At 42.8% G+C, this 23,566-nt stretch overlaps 4 protein-coding genes across 6 annotated transcripts; 2 read left to right on the forward strand and 2 right to left on the reverse strand.

Annotated features, from left to right (window-relative positions):
* Positions 1–831: 831 nt before the first annotated feature.
* On the forward strand, positions 832–2,117 carry tmem187 (transmembrane protein 187). The gene has a single exon (XM_035637070.2). It carries the CDS (start codon positions 993–995, stop codon positions 1,776–1,778), a length of 786 nt encoding a protein of 261 aa, XP_035492963.2. The 5' UTR covers positions 832–992; the 3' UTR covers positions 1,779–2,117.
* A 1,344-nt stretch (positions 2,118–3,461) lies between these two features.
* si:dkey-9i23.8 (visual pigment-like receptor peropsin) lies at positions 3,462–7,785 on the reverse strand. Its single transcript, XM_035637071.2, has 8 exons — positions 7,782–7,785; positions 7,311–7,450; positions 7,139–7,202; positions 6,867–7,019; positions 5,604–5,742; positions 4,679–4,843; positions 3,931–4,015; positions 3,462–3,819 (listed from the first exon to the last, which is right to left on the reverse strand). Exons 1-8 carry the CDS (start codon positions 7,783–7,785, stop codon positions 3,610–3,612), a joined length of 960 nt encoding a protein of 319 aa, XP_035492964.2. The 3' UTR covers positions 3,462–3,609.
* A 1,256-nt stretch (positions 7,786–9,041) lies between these two features.
* On the forward strand, positions 9,042–14,242 carry ndufs8a (NADH:ubiquinone oxidoreductase core subunit S8a). Of its 2 annotated transcripts, none has more exons than XM_035637072.2 (8): positions 9,042–9,137; positions 10,098–10,153; positions 10,433–10,498; positions 11,208–11,297; positions 12,225–12,333; positions 12,542–12,605; positions 12,701–12,829; positions 13,572–14,242. In XM_035637072.2, the coding sequence occupies exons 2-8, from the start codon at positions 10,111–10,113 to the stop codon at positions 13,701–13,703; spliced, it is 633 nt and encodes a 210-aa protein (XP_035492965.1). In that variant the 5' UTR covers positions 9,042–9,137; positions 10,098–10,110; the 3' UTR covers positions 13,704–14,242. The 2 variants fall into 2 exon arrangements, with proteins under 2 accessions (XP_035492965.1, XP_035492966.1); XM_035637073.2 differs by lacking the exon at positions 9,042–9,137 and adding an exon at positions 9,232–9,377.
* Positions 14,243–15,584: 1,342 nt separating this feature from the next.
* On the reverse strand, positions 15,585–22,710 carry LOC118312454 (zinc finger protein 239). Of its 2 annotated transcripts, none has more exons than XM_035637056.2 (3): positions 22,559–22,710; positions 20,125–20,209; positions 15,585–18,976 (listed from the first exon to the last, which is right to left on the reverse strand). In XM_035637056.2, the coding sequence occupies exons 2-3, from the start codon at positions 20,140–20,142 to the stop codon at positions 17,867–17,869; spliced, it is 1,128 nt and encodes a 375-aa protein (XP_035492949.1). In that variant the 5' UTR covers positions 20,143–20,209; positions 22,559–22,710; the 3' UTR covers positions 15,585–17,866. The 2 variants fall into 2 exon arrangements, with proteins under 2 accessions (XP_035492949.1, XP_035492948.1); XM_035637055.2 differs by lacking the exon at positions 22,559–22,710 and adding an exon at positions 21,996–22,097.
* Between the last annotated feature and the right edge of the window lie 856 nt (positions 22,711–23,566).

Consider the following 23,566-nt stretch of genomic DNA (forward strand, 5'->3'; position numbering starts at 1 on the left):
CACAACAAATGAATCAAATGATGCTCATTAAAGCATGTTAGAAAAAGAATAATTTTACTTTGAAAAAACGTTTTGACTAACTACATAGAGTACATGAGCATGTCGGTGTACTTCATTGTAAATCTATACATTTGATTTATTGACTACTAATTACCAAAAATCGCAGTTCTGTCGCTCTGAATTATGGATTCGAATTGTGCGCCATGTTGGGTGGCTTTGCAGAACTGGTTATTGACCACGATTATTCTGTTCACTCTCACGAGAGATAACATTGTCTTTGGAGTCAACATAACGGACATTGAGAGTGACTCTATATCGAACAATCTGATTCTACAAGCAAATTTTTCTTCTCCACAAATCCAAATGGATGAAAATGAAACCCCTTCTCTGTTATTTAAAGGGAACTCGTTTGAAATTACCTGAGTTCCTTAAAGCTCATGAAAAGGAAACAGGCCAAATCGCTCCACAGAGCTTATGATTCTTTGAAAATATTTGAGGACAGACCTCTATGACCTCTTATGCGCTTAGGGAAATCTATTTTTCATTATTTTTTTTATGTAATTAAATTATTATTAAATCATTATTATTATTATTTATTTCATGTAATTATTTGACAATCTTGTTTAATGAATCCTAATGTGCCTTGATTTTTTGGAAGGGTTAATATTAAGATCTTAATGACAAATAGTCTGTTTATGATCTTTGTTCAATTTTAAAAAATGAAAGAAAAAAAGAAAGAATTGCGCGCCGAGAACTTCCGGGAACTATCTGAAGTCTACATGAGTCACGTGACGTGCAAGCGTTTTGGACTTTGGACCGTTGTCGCGACTCTCGTTAAACGGCTCTGGTCCATAGCCTGGACATAGACGACGCACCAAGGGGGCGGGGTGAGTAGGAAGCCAATCCAAACCCTCCGTTTCCTACCATGTGATTTTGAACCCCGGAATCACAACAATCGCCCAGAGCAGTGTCAGAACCGAGCGTGCGGCGACATGAAGCTCGCCCTGCTGCACGTCCTGCTCCCCTTCCTGCTCTGCGTCGCCTTGGCCAACACCGGCCTCTTCGACGACGTTGCGGTGGACTTGTCTTACGCTCACTACGCAGAGCGACGGGTCGAGCACCTGCCCGCTTTTCTGGCGATGCCATGCAACTGTTTGGTGAACTTGGCTTACATCGCCATGGGCCTGTACTGGCTGCTGCGGCGCCGAGGCGGCGAGGAGGCGGAGCAGAGCCGCTACATGAGACAAGTGTTCGCCTTCATGGCGCTCCTCTACGCGCCCGTGCAGTGGACGCGCCTCGCGGTGCTTCGGCGCGCCCCCGCCGTCCTCGACCAGTGGTTCACCCTACCGATCTTCGCGTGGGTGCCGATCTGGATCAGCGTCATCGAGCGCCAGTCGGCGAAGCGGCGTGCGCCGCGCGCCGCGGCACTCGAGGCGTGTTCGCTCCTCAGCTACGGCCTGGCGCTGGCGCACGAGCGGGGCTTCGAGCTGGCGCTGGGCTGCCACGTGGGCCTCGCCGTGTACCGGGCAGTCCGAGTGCAGCGGGCGCACGGGGACGGGCGCACGCGGGCCTACCTGCAGCTGGCGGTGCTGTCGTGCGCGGGCTTCGTGGCGCTGAAGCTGCTGGACCACTGGCTCGCTCGGTACCGACTGTTCCAGCGGTTCACCGGACACTTCTGGTCCAAGGTGTGCGACGTGCTGCAGTTCCACTTCAGCTTTTGTTTCCTGACAGAACTGACGCACGGTGTCCAGAGGAGGAGCGCGGCGCGGCGGGAGTGACAGGAGCACTGTGCAGCGGCTCACCAACCACACTTCCCTCTGGCCCCACACAAAACAAGCCACCACAGACGACTTTATTAAAAGTTAATACTTCAATTACTAATGTTTCATTGATCTGCCATACGTTGGCCTGGGTGATATGGCCAATGGGGACATCTTGATACTTTTCACATCATGTCGATTTTGATAATTATCACAATTAATGTATCAAATTGTTATTTCCTCCAAGTTTATGCACAGCTTGTTGCTCCTGGGGGAAGGTTGGGGTATAAAACTCTTGATGAATACTGGGATAGAACATTAAAAACAAAGACCTCACCATACCTGCACAATGCATAATCAATATGTGTTGACCCTTTGTTATAGCTTGTTATAGTAATAATGACTTATCGTTTTATAACCCAGCCGTAGTTATATTAGCCAGTAATAAGGTTGATAATTTGTGAAAAATCCCTCCAATAAAATGCACAGTAGTTTATTATGAGATATGGAAGTTGAGGTGTGCAGGGGCCTGTGCTAGATTAGAGTGTTGAGAGTACTGATGGCATTTAGGTGTTTAAATATGTTACTGAAGGATTATACAAAAAAAAAGTACATTATAGTTGTGAGACTATTACCCCCTACAAACATACATAATGGAGCCTCTGACACAATATACTGCCCATAAAGTCTTTCTGAAAATTACACTGCACCTCTTTTAGTGAACTGGAGCAAATGTCAGTGTGGACACTGGAGATTACATTGATACTAAGTGGAAATGTAGCTTGGTTTAAATCATATCAAGACACAATCTGGATATCATCCTTAATGCCATTTACACCTGGCATTAAAATGTGTGTTTCATATCCAAATTGTGTCTCGGTATGATTTTAACCAGATGCCATTTACACCTGGTATTGATGTGTGTCTCCAGTGTTCACACTGAGATCCGGTAAAGAAAAGAAGAAGCTGGTAACCATCAGTGAAGCGTTCACTGCAAGCCACTTCACAAACCGCCTACACCCAGCACCTCCTGTTCATACTGTATGTGACCTACTCAGTGTCACGTGTTGTCCTTTTTGGCTAACCTGTTCTGTGCTGGGGGTTTTCAGCTGCTGCTCTCCCTGCCTCATTCCTTGAAGGCTCATGGAAAGGTAGAGAGGTTTGCTCTCCTTACCTTAGGCTTTCCACGTTTGCATGTGGAAGGGCAGGGAGGTCCCAGAACAGAACAGCCATACTGCCAAATAAAACGTTGCAATTATTGAAATGAATTACTTTTGATACGATTATAGTGGTCCTGACTGAAACGTAGTTTTTGTACATGGATTGACTAATGCATTTGCCTAACTCTGGAGGTCCAATCACCCAAATTTGAATGCAGGTATAAATGTGGTTAGAGCTGCAACCGTTAATCGATTAGTAATCGATTACTAAATTAATCGCCAACTATTTTGGGAAACACGATCAACATTTTATGGACCAACAACTAATCGTTTAATCGAGAAAATAATCGTCGGATTAATCGATTATGAAAATAACCGTTAGTTGCAGCCCTGAATGTGGAACTTGTTTCAAAAATTCACAACATGAAAACATTTTAGTCTTAAAGGTATAGTTAAGCTCTCGGGTCACAACTGGGTCTTTATGGTTTGAATTCACCTTGATATTCTGCTGAAACTGAAACTGAATTTCTGAGAAATGTGATCATGCACAAAAAGAATGTATATTTATTTTCTTTTAACACATTAAACAGAAGCTAAATGACTTGATATTTTAATATATTGAAAGGATAAGAAATACATGTTTATTAAATGCATCATTGTTGGTTTCTCCTCTTTAAATGTAGACACCCTCACAGCTCGCGTTTAACAATAGCGGTGAGGACAGGCTCAGACTGTGGTTTCCTACTGGTCCACAACAGGGCCAGGCCGGCCTCCCTGAAGTCCTGGTGGGAGCAGTAGATGAGAGGATTCAGGCCACAGTCCAGGTAGGACATCACTGATGACAATGTCCTTAGCCAATCGGGTGCCGGCGACAGGTCCAGCCTACCCAGCAGGATCAGCTGATTGGTCAATGGGGAGAAAGAAACAAAGAGACAGTATATGAGTGGAAAACTCCGTGGTTTGTCCACCTGTGTACCTGCGGATAAGTCAGCTCGTGTGTTGTTTGTCACCTCGGACACAGCAAAGGGAGTGTAGCAGAACATGTAGGAGGCCACCAGCAGAGGAGTGACTGCAGACAGGTCTGCTTCATCATCACTGAGGGAAGGGAGAAACAAGATGGCTTATCTTACACACACACACACACACACACCTACACACATCCAACCAGTGGCAAGCACATTACATATCACAGGTATCTCTGTATTAGAACTCAGTTGTGACTGCTCAGTTATAGAGTCGTTGTGTCATAGTATCAGCACGGATGGATAATGGACGGTCCACGGAGCCTCTTTGTGTATAGTATTTGTTAATATGACTTGTTTGAAAGCCATAAAGAACAGTGGGGAAACACAAATGACCACAGAGAGACACCTAACAACCACACAGGGACACAAGTCGACCACAAAGATACTCAAGATGACCACAAAAAGACACACAAGTGACTCAATTTGACCATAAGGAGACACAAAACAACCATAAAGCAACAATGAAATCAAGAAAAAAAGGAATATTTGTAAAGGTGTAGGCAGCTTGCAATGTTTGGGTTCCTGGATCTTTACAAGGTGGAGAATGTAAAGTCAGAATGACCCATAGAGCCATAAATGCCACACTTATGGGAAATGCGGAATGCGGCCTTTAACATGTGTCCACTTTTTGTTGCCAGGCGTAAAACATAAACAACATTTACATATTTTTTACTAACTAAAATGTCATCTGAGCAGTGTCCAGCTTGAAAGGACCTTTGAAAGGGTGATTCACCTGTTGCAGCTTGAGCCACAGCCTGCAGCGCTCAGCAGGGAGCAGGCGATGATGAGGAGAAAGGGGAGGAAGATACAGACGGAGAAAGCACAGAGGATGTAGACCAACATGTCCGAGTAGCTGCTCTCCCAGAAGACAGCGCACAGCATCTCGGCACTGTCGTACCTGGAGGAAAAAGAAGATGGGTGAGTGGAGACTGGTGGATATGAACACAGCAGGAAGTCGTTCTCCTTCTCCAGTTGTTTGAGAATAGAAGTTATAGGGTGTCATTTTAAAAGTTTTTATTATGAATAATAAATACACAAAGAGTTCTGTTTATAATTCCTTATTGTTACCGTAAGCTCCCTCGTACTCCAAACAGTAAGAAACTGTCCAATGTATGTTAATAAATTGTGCATTTTTGATTATATACATAATGATTACACAATTAATATCAGTGCAATGACAATGCATGTATTCTTTACGGACGCACACACAGGGATGCCAGCAGTGGATTAACAGCACAACAGAGTGGCACCTTAAACTGACACAAGGTAAACCTATTGTGTAATTAATTGCTGAAACAATATCTGTAATGTTCCCATAAACTTGTTCAACATTACTCCCCCCTTGTGGCAGAACTCCCCCAACAACCTGTCTTATAAGAACAAACAAACTGGCATTACTTATTCAAAACAGCAATGGCAAAATGCTCTCATTTACAGCACAGCTTTGGTTTTACTTTATATTTTGGCTTCTCATGCTATTAAAGTTAAATTACAGCTCTCGACTGAAGACTCGTGGATATAAATTACACAGCACAGCTCAAATTCTTTTACCTTGTAGAATATCCACCTTTTTCTTCTCCTCATATAAATAAAGTACTCTATTCATGGTCCTGAAACTATGATTTCTCACTAACATGCCAACAGAAGGCCATATGTACCTGATCCAGGCGTAGGTGACCGGGACACTCCCAAACACAACCCCCGTCACCCACGAGGCTGAGCACGCAGCCACCATGACAGCAAAGAGAGCCCCTCCAGTGGAGGCCCTGCCGATCAGCCGCTGCACACAGAGGATAGCTGGAAAGGAAAACAGAAACCTTACAGTGACTGCGTCGACCAATCGTGACGCTGTCGTCTACTACTGTAGTTACTATACTGCTTCGGTGACATGACTACTGCTGCAATGGCACTGATGAACGTGACTAATTACATTTGCTCAACTCGAGTATAATTTAGAAGTAACTGAACTTACTTGATTTTTATCCTTTTTCTGCTACATTATCCTTTCAGAGTGTTTTTTTTTTAAATTTTCATTACACAGTTCCCCTTTTTATGGAAGGTCGGTGGTTCGATCCCAGCTTCCCAGCTTAAGCCTAAATGTCCTCTGCCTTTCTGTTACCGTCAGTGTATGAATGTGATAGGTGATAGGTAAATAGCAGCGCTGTGTGTGTGTGTGTGTGTGTGTGTGTGTGTGTGTGTGTGAATGGGTGAATGGGTCAATGTGACGTGTCCTGTAAATCACTTTGAGTTGTCTAGAAAAGTCTAGAAGAGTGCTATATAGATACAGTCCATTTACACCAACCATCATAACAATACACTGACAGGTGTTGGTTATCCCGTTACAATGGCACCTGTCAGTGGGTGGGATACATTTATCAGCAAGTGAATATTTTATATATATATAGTATATATTTTTTAAACAAAGTCATTGTTATTTTCTTCATTCGATCTGTCTGTAATAAAATCCTGTTGGTCTGAACTGATCACACACACACAAACACACACACACACACACACACACACACAAACACACACACATACACACACTCTGAGTATTTTGAGTATTAGAGCTGAGAACCAAAGCTACAGCATTATTATGCTCAGTAAAGACCAGTCTCCTGGTCACATCTAGGAGCTGGTGTTTGTGCTGGATTTACTGGGACTTACTGGGTCCTGAAACAATCCTCCTATTCTACTGATGCACAACTAGAAAACAGGAATTGTCCTTGTTCTCATGATGGCTGCTCCTCTATCAAGCATAGTTTAAAGCTAAGCAATAAAACAAATCATTTAAAATGAACTTAGATCAACAGACCTTGAATTCAAGCCTTAATGTAGGAAGTTTACTTTGACTTTGACTGATTGGAGAACATCTTTCAAACGGTCTATACGGTCTGTGTATGTATAGGGCTGTTTGGTACCTATGCTCCCTATGGACGATGTGATAAAGGCAAACTTCAGCAGGCTGACGACCTCACACCACGGCGACCTCTGACCTCCTGTCAGCATGGCAAGCAGGGAGCCGGAGATGATAAGAAGGGAGCAGCCTTCACAACACAGTGGTTCATTAAAAGAAAAGATGTATCTGTTACAATACTAGAATCAGTTGCAATGATGAGGTGGGTCGAGAGGAAAGGAAGTTACAGGATATATTCTTTTAATGCACTGGTGTTGGTGTCAGAGTGAGTTGTACCTAAATCTGACAACGTAAGACTGATGAAAGGAAGCCAGTAACGGCAGCCGAACTGACCCCTGCACTGAAAATGGAAGACATGAGAAGAAAATAGGTTGAGATCAAACAATAGTGACACTACTGACACGAATAACATTTCACACTAACATAAGGAACAAACCTCCGACCTCACCGTGATTTTGACCAACAGAACAAGACAGTTTCCCACAACCCCCATGGTCATCTCCAGTCCCAGCATGGCCACCAGCAGCCACTTCTCTGCCTCTGGCCACAGATATTCTATGAATACAGTCCCATTAAGCCATTCAGCCACTGGAGGACAAAGGGCAGAGCAGACTTTAAAATCAAGCAACTGTGCGGCGACCTGGGAAAGATGGTGTCCACCGCACTAAAGTTGCTATTGCTGACTGAGGTTTTATAACAACAGGGTCACCTGTTATAGCACATTAAAATAATAAGTATATAAGTAAAATGTTTCAGAAGGTGTCAACTCACAATTATAGTTGTCATTATGTCAAATAAACTAAAGGTAAAAACAGGATCTGGGTTTCAATCACAATATAACTGACAATACAAATACATGAAATGGAACAAAAGTACTCAGAGTGTCTACAAAAACACGTACATAGAAATGTAAAAAAACCCATATTGTATCTGTATGGTTTAAGAATAATGCTGGTCAAACAGTGAACAGTTGAAAAATATAACAAAGAACACGTGATTGTACACTACAGTAATGGTGTGTTAGACACTAGTGCATTAAAGGGTGAGATGGTCACCACCTATTGATATCCCACATCTCTCCTTGTCTTACAATTTGCATACTTATACTTTGATAGAGAAAGAGCAAACACTTACTTTCACGCACAGCCGTCGGCCCACAGCCTCCAACGATAGGTGCCAGGTGTTTGTAGTGGATAACTGGGATGGATGTGTCATCAAATCCATTTTCAATTAAAAGACACACGCTCCATTACCTTGACTCCAGTAGCTCTGACGCAAGGTGTGTGCATGTGTATGTGTGTGTGTGTGTGTTTGCATTGATTCAGCTTCTATTACTACTGCCATCATCATCCTGTGGGTGAGGACTGAACAACAACTACAAGTATCTGCTGCCCTGTATCTTACTTTAGCTGGGCATGTTAAAATCGATGACCTGATGAAATACCTCTTCATTAATAAACCCTCAGATGCACATGAAGTTAAACCACGAATCCTTACACAACCCTACAGCTGTTTCTGACAATGTCAGAGAGGAGGGAAAGGTGGACAGAGAAACAGTCAAACAGATAGATACATTTCATTTCATCGTACAAAACACTTTTTTTATGCTTTGCCAGGGGTGTGCTGTAGTTTCATATATATATAAACACACTCACAACAACATCCTATCATACAAAGGTATACAAAAGCGTATACAAAGAACATATAACAATTACAATGCCAGGGGTAGCCTATATTTAAGAAATAATAATTAAAGAGATCCACATGTTGAAGGTTTTCAAAGCCTTTTTGTGGCTGTTTTTAGAAACTAAATTTAAAATAATGTTCAACCTCATGGGGGAGAACGGCAAAGTTAGGGGTTTTTTCACCGCTGAATTTACACATATGAACATGAAATTTTGCCATTAGAATAAAGAGATTCATTATAAAGTACTTCTTTTCTCTTTGGCTTTTGAAAAAACATTCTCCCACATTAATGAAGCAACATCTTTATAGAAATGGTCAATGATGAAGCCAATGAAGTTCTGCAGAATTTTTCTGGTGTGTGAACAATGACAAAAAAGGTGAAAAAAAGTTTTTTGGGTGATCTTCACAGAAAGAACAAAAATAAAAATAAATGAATGAATAAATAAATAAATAAATAAGAAGCTACGTTGCACGGCGGGCGGCCCTAACGTGCCGTGACGTAACACGCTGTGCGACTTCCTGTAGACGCACGGTCCGTCCGCTAAATCGTCCGCTGTTCTGGTTCAGAAGGCCAAATAGCGACATTTCGGTGAGTTTAAAACCCTTCGAACTCTCAGAGGCGCCTTCCTTATACACATTCTTCACGTCACACCGGGCGGCGGATGGATTATCATTCACATCCAATCTCGCGGGGGATAAGATTTACCCTCGCTTCACCCGAGGCGACCTTTGTGCAAAAGTCCTTGACAGTGTGTGCTGGGTGCTAGCTTGAGTGTAGCAATGAACCGGGGCACTTGACCAAGTGAAGCCAAAAATCAACGGACGTGTGGTGAGCAGTGATGTCTCGGGAGGGTTTAGTGTTTAGTGAGAGAGAGACAGTGTGTGTGTGTGAGTGAGAGTGAGAGTGTGAGCGTGTGTGAGCCTCTGCTGTCAAGATGAACAATGTCACGCATCGTCTGATGCTAACGCCAAACGCACTTCAGGGTTAGCGGAAGGTGGCGGGTTACGGTGAAGTTCGTCCCGTGCAGGGAGGTGGACGCCGATCGCAACATTCGTCCATTTTCCGGCGTCAGTAAGCGTCAGTGTCGATCGACAAGAGCAAGCTACACAGCCTGTTGCTCGGTTGACATGAAGGGCAAGGGGTTGGCGTTGATGCGTGTGAGCACGGGAGTGTTTATTTACGTATACACAGTATATTATATATATATATATACACACACACACGAATACATAGGGTAGGTGGAAACAAGCCTTATTGTACTAACAGCAATCCAAATGATTTCCCACCGCCCTAATCAGAGAACAAAACCCTCTCCCAACCTGGCAACACTGACTTCAATCTGACACGTTGAAATGCCACTATTAGTATTTGTCAGAAACAACTTGCACAGTTCAGATCATGGTGTACAGTCCGGCGTAGCGAGGAATGTGCAGATACCAGTTTTCTTAAAATTATAAATATAAATGATGATAATAGCAAAACATTTTTCTGTGTGTGTGTGTGTGTGTGTGTGTGTGTGTGTGTGTGTGTGTGTGTGTGTGGTTTCAGCTGCGAAGACGTCATGGCTGCAACATTGCGTTTACTTCGCTGCGGGTCAAGGCCAGGTAAGAGCTCTCACCACGGATAAACACATCAAGACGACAATCCAGTCAAGCCACCGTGACTTTAATAAAACATTTGCACTAGATATAATTCAATCATGGTTACACTCTGATGAACCAGAGGTTTTATACCACATGCTGTAATATGAAGCACAGATCAAGTGTCTGCAGACATCTTTGTTGTAGTGTGAAGTGGTGTAATGCGATGATATTTCAGAAAAATTGAATGAACATTTCTCACACAGCGATCTTAATGAAAATGCCCTTTATTTTTTACCCCAGGCACCTTTGTGACCAGTCAAAATCTGGTGAGGTCCTTCAGTGTCTCTGCACAGAGGGGAGGATTCAGTAAGTACGACTACAGCACACTGATGTGTCTCCTTTTGAAGGGCTTTTTTTGGGGGCCTTTCTTATAAAGTACGTTCAACATACCCAGAATATGTTTTCATTATCTGGTTGTCATCAACTGGCTCAGTTAAATCTGGATGCTTCTTCCACACATTCATGTTCATCATCAGCGACATCGGAACCATGAGTGAGGTTTTTGACATGATATAAGAAGAAACACTGACACGTGCAGGTTTATTCAGTTACAGCAACAAACAAAAGCGATTTTGATTTTTATTAGTCAAAGTTTGTCCAAAGATAAACTGTAAATAAGCAGGGGCATTTTATTACGTTTATGAGTTGAGTATTTTTGCCTTTTTGGTCTGATGATCAGCAAACTAGTATGAACATGTGAAATAGATAAAGTCAGACTGTTGCTGCTGCAGAGAGAAGTCTGACTCAAATGTTAATTTATAATCATGAGTAATATTGTGTGTGGATCATTTTTTGGAGGTTCTACATGAAAATATTGTTTTGCTATACAGGTGCATCTCAAAAATGAGAACAATGTGGGAGATGCACGGTATTAATATTGTATGAAAAGTGATTTACTCAAACTCGAAATGAAATATAATAATGTTTTGTGAAATTCTTTTTAGCTGTAGGCAGCAGTAATTATCGAAGTTGAAATAAGTCACACAACCGCCCTCACCTGATGTGTGTTTTGCAGAGTATGTGAATGCCGAGGAGATTCCCACAGACATGAAGTCCATCACAGACCGAGCTGCTCAGACGCTGCTGTGGACGGAGCTGTTCAGAGGTCAGCTGACCTGTTATGAAATCCACAACCAATCACAGTTTTCCACTCAGAACAAGAACTCTCAGAACTTTGTCTGTCATGACCGACTTCCTAGCGAGGTTTGCTCAGTTTACCAGCTGCCTCCTCTCTCAGGGCCTGTTTCTCATCATTACGTCTGATCACCAGCAGGGTAATTCTGCTACGCAGGAATCAATCTCTCCTCCATTCTGATGTTTGAAGTTGGACGGGACCTGTTATTGCAAGGGATGTCCCAATCAAGTTTTTTTAGCCCTGCGCGCAGAGCTTGTTTTACGCTCGTGTATAACGTTCTGTGCGGGTGCAGAGTAGAAATGCTCGATCTTCTCTCTCGTATTATACGCGCGAGTGAAACTAAACAAACACCATCGTCACGTGTTTCGGGTCTAGCTATCGTGAAGTTCCACAGCTGCAGGGGTCTGCAACCAGACCCTATTACAGCTGACGTGAAACAAAAGAGGCCGATATTCGTGCTCATTGGAGCGGATCCCGATCAGTTAAAAATGCCTTGATCGTTTGTCGTTGATTGGATCGGCTGCTGCCTGTGCTGCACCTTGAAAAGTTGAGAACTTCTAAGTCAACGTGAGCAGAGGAACCATAATGCAATTGGGCAACACAAGACATAACCACATTCAATGTGCAGCTCTGGAGAGAGAGACAACAGAGTTAGTCACATGTAATGGGGAGAGAAACACCTGAGCAGCTCTTACTCTTTTTAAAGTCTAACGTTAAATGTGGAGAGGGAGTCTGTCTGCCTGGTTCAGAGGAGAGGAGAGGAGCCTGGTGGCTGAAGTAGTGTGAAGCTAAATATTGTTACATTTAAGGTAGTATAGTATTGTACAATGTGGAGTGTGTCCTGCTGCTGCATGTGTCAGTGTTTTCTCACTGTGACTGACGGTGTTGTGTCGTCAGGTCTGGGCATGACGATGAGCTACCTGTTCAGAGAGCCCGCCACCATCAACTACCCGTTTGAGAAGGGGCCGCTGTCGCCTCGCTTCAGGGGAGAGCACGCCCTGCGCAGGTGAGAGTGACCCAGCAACACACGCTTTGGATGGTGCACACTGTGTCGTCAGTCAAATAGAGTCTTATTAGTTTTTCACAGTAGATAACATCATCATATTGGTGGCTGTAGGTTGTTCACAACAAGCGTGTCTGTCCATTGTAAAATAACTGACTCCAACGAACCGGAGGGGAAGCTGAACAAAGTCTCTGTAACCATGTTGCACCAGGTATCCTTCAGGAGAGGAGCGCTGTATCGCCTGCAAGCTGTGTGAAGCCATCTGCCCTGCCCAGGTACAGACACACGCACTATAATAATAATCTAAATATCAGCAAACGAAGCACCAGAGCACCATCAGTGCCTATTGTTCATGTTTGTGTGTGTCCAGGCCATCACCATCGAAGCCGAGACCCGCGCCGACGGCAGCAGGCGGACGACTCGCTACGACATCGACATGACCAAATGCATCTACTGCGGCTTCTGTCAGGAGGCGTGTCCTGTGGATGCCATTGTAGAGGTGTGTGTGTAATCCTGTGTCATGGTACAGCACAAAAATCCACTCCTCAGCATGTTCAGACGTACTGTCCGTGTCTTTACCGCCTTGAACACATAGCAGCGTCTGTCAGAGTAGTCAAGAAACCAATCGTTAGTTAAACACTTCAGTGGATATAAGGAATCAAGTGATCTAGAGAGTGAGTTCGAGGTTAAACTCCACCAAACTTCTGCTACAAAACCCTCTCACCTTTCTCAAGGGCACCACCTAGTGGCCAAACATTAATACGACCCAGCGCCCTCTATTTGCCAGCCGCCACTGGTCAGCCACAAGTAAATCTCAGAATACTCTCCGCCACACTGGTGGATGAATGGGTTTGTACCAAAGTAGTTAGACAGTATCATCCTGACCCAAACCGTAACCAAACAATATCTAATCAGTTGCCCTGAGTAGGGGCGTGTCTTCGTGGCATGCGGGTGACTATCAATTGCTGCCATTCTGCTTACCACTTCTCGTTCAAGTCAAGGATGAGTCCTGATGGTAAACCAACATCATGACACCTGAAAACTCAGGTTAACGCTTGAGATCAGGGTTTGCACATGCTGCAGACCCTCTGTCTCACTGGTTCGGCCTGTTTATCCTCTCAGTGTTACCATTGGAAAAATGACGCATCTTGAACTACTGCAAGTTTTCATGACGCTCAACTGTGGTGGTGGTCCTCCTCTCTTACACTCCCCTCTCTCTCTCACTCTGTGTTTTTGTGCAGGGTCCTAACTTTGAGTTTTCCACGGAGACCCATGAAGAGCTGCTCTACAACAAGGAGAAGCTCCTCAACAACGGAGACAAGTGGGAAGCAGAGATAGCCGCCAACATACAAGCAGATTACCTTTATCGATAGTCACCACACATCCACACGCACATACACAGACAGTGTACATTTAGCACATACCAACATAACCTCTCTGACACACACACACACACACACTGTACGTCCATACTGTACATATTGTAAGAAGACAGACTCAGCTGTAACGGATGTGCTTCAGGGTTGGATTTGGATTTGATGACGGATCCTTTGTTTCAAACATCCCATTCATTGTTTGACATGTTTCAGATTTCTTTCCATGGCATTACATATTTATTGTACACACACAAACATGAGTGTAGGATGGCGACCACTACACTGCCTGTCAGTCTGACAGCATGGACCAGTGTTGGCTCACCAGTGGGGACCGTGTGCTTTTGTCGTCACTGTCCCCCTGGACTCAAACACGGACTGAGACATGCTGCGACACCGACGGCAGACGTCATCCTGCTTTAGTTTTGATGTCACACAAGTGTACATTAATTATTGTCATTATCTTGGGTGTAAGTGCATAATGTTGTGGTCGTCATGCTGAGATCCACCCTGTCTCAAATAAAGTCCTGGGAGAAACATTGAAGGATTCTTCTTTAGTCTCAGATGTCAATCATGACATGTCATCCTTTTTTTTTTAAGTATGAAAAACCCCTAATTAAAATCAAACTGATCAGAAACATGAACACTTGAACATACATCCGTGTGATAAGAATGACATCACATGGCAGAAACCATGTTTGAGAAAATGTACAGTAGCTTGTTTAAGGTGTACTCTGACTTCGCTGCAGACTGTTTGCTCTGTAGAAAAAGACTGGTGCTTTCTTTTCTTGCTATTTTAAGAATTTTCACAAACCAATCAACTGATCAAGAGAAAATAATCAGCAGATTAATCCATAATAAAAAAAAATCATTAGCTACAACATTCTGCTTTGACATTAATATATGAGTGCTAATATTGTCATTCCTCCGCATTGAGTCCTTTTACTCTAATTACTCAAGTACATTTTATTGATAATACTTCATAATGCTGCTTCAGGACTTTTACCTGAGACAGAGTAATGAGTAACTTTAATAATGTGGTATTACTTCTTAACTGAAGGATGCAGATATTTCTTTAATTTGTACCAAAGAATAATAATAACTATGAAATACCATATACACAAAAGTAATAGTCAGGCATAAGAAAAAAGCACAATTGTATATCACTGTGCTGAGAAAAATAGAACTGATGGTGAGTATAGAAAAGGATACACTTGATATCTTACATTATATTAAAAGTCAAAAGAAAAGTAATATAAACTACGGCATTCATTGTTTTGGCTAAATATATATTCATTTCATTTCATCTATGTGGAGTTTGCGTGAGCTCCCCGTGTATGCGTGGGTTCTCCGGCTTCCTCCCACAGTCCAAAGACATGCAGAATGTGATTAGCTTATTTGCAGACTCTAAATTGACCGTAGGTGTGAATGTGATAGTGAATGGTTGTTTGTCCCTGTATGTGGCCCTGCCATAGGCTGGCGACCTGTCCAGGGTGAACCCCGCCTCTCGCTCAATGTCAGCTGGGATTGGCTCCAGCCTTAAATGGATAAAGAGGTAGATGATGGATGGATGGAAATGTGGTGATTTATTCGTACAACTGTTGTTTAACTGTCCTTAATATGTATTCAGCTTCATCTCATCAGTCTAACTGCAGTAAATATTATATTTACAACTCTTAACATCAAATTTCAAAGGAATTTTATATTTTATATATTAAAACATCACAGAAAACAAAGCCAAGTAGCAGAGGGCTTTTTCTCCACCACGGAGCACAATGAGTGGCTGGCATTGTTGGGAGATGAGAGCATTTAAACTTAAGTCCAAAGGCACAGGTTGTCACATTGTTCATATATCCAGTTATTCACACCTTCACTTCAGAGTTCAATTCAGTCCTTTATTGAAACCTTTATTTTACAGCGTTCACTCTCATTTACTGTTGGTCATCACATATCTGTCTTATTGCACAACCCACCTCCTCGCCATCTCCACATAGACCTGTAGGACTTTGTCCACTGTCCACTGGCTCCTGTTCGTCTCCACTGGGCCCCTCGCATCACGAGGATACCTCGAAAAATATTGTTATACAAGTCTGCCTGATCTCTGATCTTGTAATAATATACACAATATACAATAATCATAAAATAGGGAATTGCTTGACTGTATGTGAAACTGACCACTTAGTACAATTAACATATACTGTACCATCCAAACTTATTTTCAAATGTTTCCACCTTCAAGTTCAACATGTATTTAATAATGACAATATTTACATAACAAATACTTGCAAACAGAATCATATCAGATTATGAATAGGATGAACAGATGGCACATGTAGAGTATATTGGACAAAAAGAACACAGGATGATCTACACCTCACTGTTTTCGACTTCAACGCTGTGTTCAACGTCATGGCCAAAAGAATAGACATAATGGCTTAAATTTTTTTGCCAAGTTGCTGTACACAGATGACCAAAAATAGGTTGAATTAATAAATACAGCCACACGCATTTTTCCCAGGTTTACGTTCTTACCTTCCACAGAAGGAAGCAGCTCAATTAGCCAAAATTAAATCCAAGAAACAATGAGCTGTTAATCATTATTCACAAAAACAAGCAGAGTCACTTCAGCTAGTCTGTGACATTCATAGCTTCCATTTCCATCCGTTTATCACTTGACCAATGACAGGGCTTGATTCATTTAACTGCAAACTGCATGCAGACTGACAGAAGGTACATTCCACAAATCTACGCACCTAACTTTATGTTGAACGAAGCACCAACACGGCCATGAAAACACAATACTGTAGGGCCTAATGGGAAAAAAACATTTGTGGTGCCAATTTAAAAATCATTTTCATTTTTAATTTTGTGCTGATTGGATAAACGTATTGTTCCAAGGCACAAACTCCTAAAGGCTAAAGCACATTTGGAGAGGAGAGCTGGACAGGGGCCGTAGAAGGGCATCAACCCAGCAGCAGGACTTTAAACAGGAATTTCAGCCTGAATAATTCGTTCATCAAAATCCAATATGTGAGTTAAAGGGGCAGTAAGCGATTCTGGAGAGAGCTCGTTTCTCTTTGTTGCTGACCCCGTTCCCTTACCGGTGGTAAGGGAGTCCGACACATTAACCACTAAACTCACTATGGGATACGCCACCTTGCGTATTCACAGAAGCACTTGTACCATTACGCCAGCCCTGATTGGCTGTCAGTCATGACGTTTGGGTCTGGACCCTGTGCTATAAATATACCTGACCCAACGTCACTCGTCATCCAGAACAAGCACACCCCACACCCCTTGCTTCACCCCAGCAGCAAGAAGGGCGGTTCCGAGAGACATTCAGACTCACTCATACTACTCAGAGAACCGGGGTTACGAAAGTTCTCTTTCATAGTATTTGTTCGATGTGTCACTATGTGGTATGGAAACTCCTGTATTAATTCTGTATTAAGACCGGAATAAAAGCAAGTACCTGCTTATGGTGGAGGCAGTCGGACTGGGGCCTGGCGACGGAGGTGTTAGGAGTCCGGTCTAAGGACAGTTAAGCTAGTAGTAGACACAGTTCAGGGAGTAGCTTGCGAGGGGGTCGTATAACGAGAACCACGGAGTTGCAGCGGCACCCTCTGGCACGTCTCTTAACATTTGTAAATTATGTTTTACAGAGCCTGGGCTGAACCGAAAACCCGGACACACAAAAGCGACAGCTAAAGGAAATAGTTTTAAAAAACATGTATTGCTTAAGAATCACTTACTGCCCCTTTAAGTGTTCCCTTAATTTTTTTCGAGCAGTGTATTTTCACACTCGTGGTTCAACTTTCTTATGAAACAATTTCTGACCTACTGTCTGTCTGTTACTATGAGATGACAGTGTTTGCATTTGTAGCAGCCGCGTTCTAGTTCGAGTATTTTTTCAGGTATTTTTGTGTTTTGCGATGATTCGATCGATCAGTTTGGTCTATTTATGTACAGAATCAACAGATGGTGCAATTAAATAACTGTACATTATACGTACCGACGTAAAAGGTGAGCTCAGTGTTGGGCTCCTGTGGAGCAGAGCAGAAACATGGTTCACATAAGTCCGGTAATATACTGTGATTTCCTTTGTGTCAAAACAAAATCTGAACAAGCACCCTATCCTGCTAACCTACTACATCCTCTACTTGTTATTGGTCGTCACTTGTTGGTTCTGTTAATGAACAGCTCGTTTCCTCTTCTTTGGTGCGCACAGGGGAGCCCTCTTCCTCGACTTCTACATCGACGCAGCGGTGCTTGTTTAAGGACTGTGAACGCGTGAACAGCCTCTTGCACTGAGAACACCAGTAAGGCTTCTCCCCAGTGTGGACGCGCAGGTGGCGGCTGTAACTGTACGAGCTGTTGAAGCATTTGCCACACTGGCCACAGCTGAACGGCTGCTCCCCCGTGTGGATGCGGAGGTGGCGCATGTAATTGCTCAGGCGACCGAAACCTTTCCCACATTCTTTGCACTGGAACGGCTTCTCGCCGGTGTGGGTGCGCACGTGCTGCTTATACGTCTTTGAGATGGAGAAACTTTTGTCACACAGCTCACAGCGGAACGGCTTCTCCCCCGTGTGGATGCGCATGTGTGACTTGTAGTTCCCGAGCTGAGAGAAACTCCTGCCACACTGGTCGCAGCAGTACGGCTTCTCTCCGGTGTGGACGCGCAGGTGTATCTTGTAACTGCTCAAGTCACTGAAACTCTTGTCACACTGCTCACACTCGTACGGCTTCTCCCCGGTGTGGTTGCGCAGGTGCAGGCTGAAATGCCCCGACTGCGTGAAGCTTTTCCCACAGAAGTCACACTGGTAGGGCTTTTCTCCACTGTGGCTGAGCAGGTGTCGCTTGTATGAGCTCAAGAAGCTGAAACTCTTCGGACACTGGTCACAGCAGTACGGCTTTTCTTTGGTGTGCACACGCATGTGTATCTTGTAAATGCTGAAGTAGCTGAAAGTCTTCTCACACTGGTCACACTGGTATGGCCCAGTGTGGTCTCGCAGGTGTTTCCTGTAAGAACCCTGGTCACTGAAATCCATCCCACACTGGTCGCAGCAGTACGGCGTTTCTTCAGGGTGGGTGTACAGGTGTAAGTTGTACGCGTTTAGTTGGCTGAAACTGCTGCCACATAGTTCACAGTGGTACAGCTCCTCTGCAGAGTGGATGAGTTCATGTCTTCTAAGACTGCAGATCCGACTGAAACACTTCCCACAGCTCTGACACCGGTGAGGTCTGCTCTCGTCCGTGTCTGCCGCTTTCCCCTGAGAAAAACACAAACACAGGTCAGGGTGGAGGACTTGCCGTTACATAGCTATATTGAGGTACTTATTGAGAACCTCACCTAATGTACATCATACTGTAAATTCTCAGGTCTCCCATACCAGGAAAATCACAACAACAACAAAGAGAGAGACAAGCTCTCTCCAGAATAGCTTACTGCCCCTTAAAGCAAGCAATGGGTCGAGTTTTTTGCGCATGCATGCATCATTATGTATTTAAGGTGTTTTGAACAGTTTTCTAAGTTATTTAAGACGGAAAATGGCACAAAAAAAGAATTAAGGTGCAAAATGAGGCATGAATCACTGAACGGTCGGGAGGGAGAGATGTTCACCTCTCGCTGCAACGAGACAGTGAAGCAAAGAACTACACAGAGACTTCTTCTTTACACTTATTTATCAAATCGAGACAAACTGCAACCAGCACCGCACATTAACTTCTGCCGTCAACTCTCTCTCTCACTCCCTCGCCGGGTGGAGCCATGCTCACATCACACACGCTCCCCGCTTCTCTCTCTCGCACACACACCGTGAGTATTTACAGTCATTGCTTTTCCACCATGTGGATCCCCACCATCATCTGTGTATTTTACAGAAAAGCCACAATGCTCCAATACACAAATCTCAAACGATGCGGGTGGCTCCTCCAGTATACATGACTCCGATCCGCTTCTACTGCTGTTACCATGCCTCGTTCACGTGAACACATCACCTCATAACTTCCATATCTCCCGATCATTATATTTTCACTGCATTTCTCTGCATCGACATTTAGGGAATTATAACGCTACTTTAAAAAGTAACAGCGGCAGTCAATAAAAAAAGTAAATGCGCGGATCACATGCGCGATCTGTCAAATTCTGTTTGCTTCCGCTCACGCAGAGGGTGTCAGTTGAGTAGGCGGTCCCTAATGTGGCCAAAAGTCACATACCCGTTGTCACTGCTATTAGAATGTGGATACATGCAGCTTAAACCACCTCCGAATGTGGTTTCTGAGATCCGATTTCAATGTGTCCCGAGAGTGGTTTCACCTGTACTTAGAGCTGTCCACTTGTGAGCGGATCACTCAGGACGGATGCTACTGCCAGCTGAAAAAGGGGTCAGACTCAGTGTTCATTCTTATTAGACCTCACCTCTTCTGGAGAACTCATTTGAATTCCTTGTTGGTCAAAGTTGAAGTCCTCCGAAAGCTTTTCTTCTCATCAGCAGGTCTGAGCTCTGAAATTAAAAAGAGGAGATGTTCTCAGACAAGCGCAGAAGTCTTAAGCAGCAGGAAGGGATTGTGGATACCAAGGCAGGGTTCAATACTGAATCACTGAGGCTGTCCCCTACATTGGAAAGCTACACTTCATGGGGTTCACCTAGCTCAAATCAATGCAGCGTGATACAACAGCCTACCTAGAATGTCCTTTTTAAAAAGGGAGAAATTCAGTGGTGTGTTTTGGAGGCTTAGTGCTGTAGGATTGTGTTGCAAGAGTTGTTCTGTCAGACCATTCCAAAATGGTTTACAGTTTCCCTCAATGGTGTGAGCAATATTCAGTCAGTAAATACAAGCATTTTCACATTGGTTTTCTGTCTCTCCGCAGTAATATTGGGCTATTTCACCCACCCATAGCGCTTTGCCATAGAGGTCACATTCACCCATTCACCCACCGAGTGTACGGGGTTTCCTCATGTCTGCCTCCACACGCTCTCCTACGGCGGAGCATTAGGGCCACATCGAGAGAGGAAAAAATTGACTTTGAGAATAAAGTCGCTATTTCACGAGAAAAAACTCGTAATGTTACGAGATTTAAGTGGTAAACATGGTCTCTGTGTTATTTTAGTGAAGAAATGTCAGAAGAGCAGTCACATGCGTTAAAATGAGGAATGTGGAGAAACTTTTTGAATCTGTACTTGACACCAGAGAAAGCTGTTCCCAGGGCTAACCATTCCTGGGTTGCTGTTTATTTCCGTGATATAATATTAAATACAATTAAAATTTTTCTTGTAAAATCACAACTTTATTCTCATAAAATCACAACTTTATTCTCATAATATTACAACTTTATTCTTATAATATTAAGACTTTATTATTGTAAAATTACAACTTTATTCTTGTAAAATTACAACTTTATTCTCATAATATCATGACTTATCTTGTAAAATAACGACTTTATTCTCATAAAATTATGACTTTATTCTCATAATATTACGACTTTATTCTTGTAAAATTACAACTTTATTTTCATAATAATAAGACTTTATTCTCATAATATTACGACTTTGTTGTCATAATATAATGGCTTTATTCTCATAATATTACGACTTTATTCACATAATATTATGACTTTATTCTTGTACTTTATTTTGGTAATATTACGACTTTATTCTCATTATACTATGACTTTATTATTGTAAAATGACGTCTTTATTCTCATATTACGACTTTATCATAAAATTACGACTTTATTCTCATAATACTATGACTTTATTCTCATAATATTACAACTTTATTCTCATCATATTACGACTTTATTCTCGTAAAGTAACAACTTTATTCTCATAATATTATCACTTTATTCTCGTCTGAAAACATTTTGATCATCATGAGAAAACAAAGCCATCACAGGAGGTTAATACTAAACCAAAACCATATTTAATGACAATTTCGAGTATTTGTCAAGGACAAGATCACATTTATATATTTGTCCAAAAACGTGTTTTTTCTTGACAAGTGCTACATTCAAATACAGAGTAAGGAGAGGAGCTGATGAAACGACGCCCCACGGACTGAGCCGTGATGTGTTCAGGGTGAGGCGGGTAAATGGGCACCTGGCCGCGGAGGGCTGCTCTCCACAGCAGCAGCGGCGGCCGCTAGCGTTACACACCAGAGCTAACAGGCTAACACGGGCTACAGCGAGGAGCCGGGACAGAGCGTCCCCCACTGACACCTTCAGTCGGCGTGCGGCTTCGATCACGGTGTCGCGGCCACGACCGAGAAACCCCCAAACGGAGCAAATACCTTTCTCTCTCTCCGACAGTCGCGCTTCTGCTAAAGGTTCCGTTGCCACGCAAATGCCGCCATCTTGAACAGTGAGGTCACGGTGACGTCACTGCGCGAAGCACCGCGGGATCAATGGCGTCAAAACTTTGTGCGTCGTATATACAGAGGCGATTCTAAAGTATGTTGGGGCCCCTCGAACCAGCGTTCATCACCATTATGTTATAAATAATTTATCTATTTAAAAAACTATTCATTTTTTTAATATTTACATTTCAGGGACGATGTAATTTAACATAGTTCCAATACAGATGATTAGGCTTGTGTGCTGGGGCCTGCACTATGGCTTTACATTTACAGCATAATGAAGATTTCAGTTTCCTAAAACCACAGGCCTAGTCCACAGACATGAAAAATACATTTTAATACACTCACCAAACATCAAAGTAAACAAAAGAAATAATGTGATGTTAGTGGAAGTTACGTCATTCAAGTGTCTGTCCTCCACAGTTAAGGCTAGACAAGCAGCATTTAGTTGTGTAGTATTATATTTAATCATTATTATCTGTTATCTTTATCTTTACCACTGTCTTGCTTTTTGCTCTCCTCTTCCTCTTTTTCTTCTTTCTTTTTTTCGCTTCCAGAAGGGTAACTCCTCTTCATTTTTTATGAGTGGCATTCGTTGTTGTTGTCATTAAGTTTGTTTACACTGAATCATGCACATCACTTGCAACAGGAGTAAAGAAAAAAACTTGCAACGGGAGTCGGTAGAGTCAGGTGGGGCCCCCTCAAGGGTGGTCTCCTACTGTCATTGCAACTTTGCGCATTGTCACTGCTGTAAAAATCAAGTTTGTCAGCCCTCGGGGGCCCCCTATTGACCTGGGGGCCCCCTATTGCCTGCTGGCAAGCGGCGCCTCAGCTTATAAATATATATATATATTATATATATAGGGCTGCAACTAACGATTATCTTCATGATCGATTAATCTGTCTATTATTTTCTCGATTAATCAATTAGTTTTTTGGTCCATAAAATGTCATTAAATGGTGAAAAATGTCGATCGTGTTTCCCAAACCCTCAAGATGATGATTTGTTTTGTCCACACACCAAAGATATTCAGTTTATTGTCACAGAGGAGCAAAGAAACAAGAAAATATTCACATTTAAGTAGCTGAAATCAGAGAATTTTGACTTTTTTTTCATAAAAACTACTTGAACCGATTAATCGATTATCAGAATAGTTGCCGATTAATTTAGCAGTCGATTACTAATCGATTAACTGTTGCATCTCTAATATATAATACATGGCAAAATGGTACTTGTGCAGTGTCACCATCTCAAGCTCCTCTCCTCTGATCCTTGATGCGATGGGTGAAGGAGCATCAGATCTTTCAGATTCAGATGTGAGTCCGTCAACAAAGTCATTCAGAGTTACTTGGACCATGTCCGACTTCATCCTGCTCCAGGGTGATAAATACATCTATACGAAAAGCTGACCCGGATGTGACTTTAAATGCTGCTGGTTCACCCCTCAGCAAAAACACATTTCAACATATTTTCATGATATGTCAATATTGTTATTGATCGAAAC

This window comes from Scophthalmus maximus, chromosome 8 (genome assembly GCF_022379125.1).
Source record: "Scophthalmus maximus strain ysfricsl-2021 chromosome 8, ASM2237912v1, whole genome shotgun sequence".
Lineage (NCBI taxonomy): Eukaryota > Metazoa > Chordata > Actinopteri > Pleuronectiformes > Scophthalmidae > Scophthalmus > Scophthalmus maximus.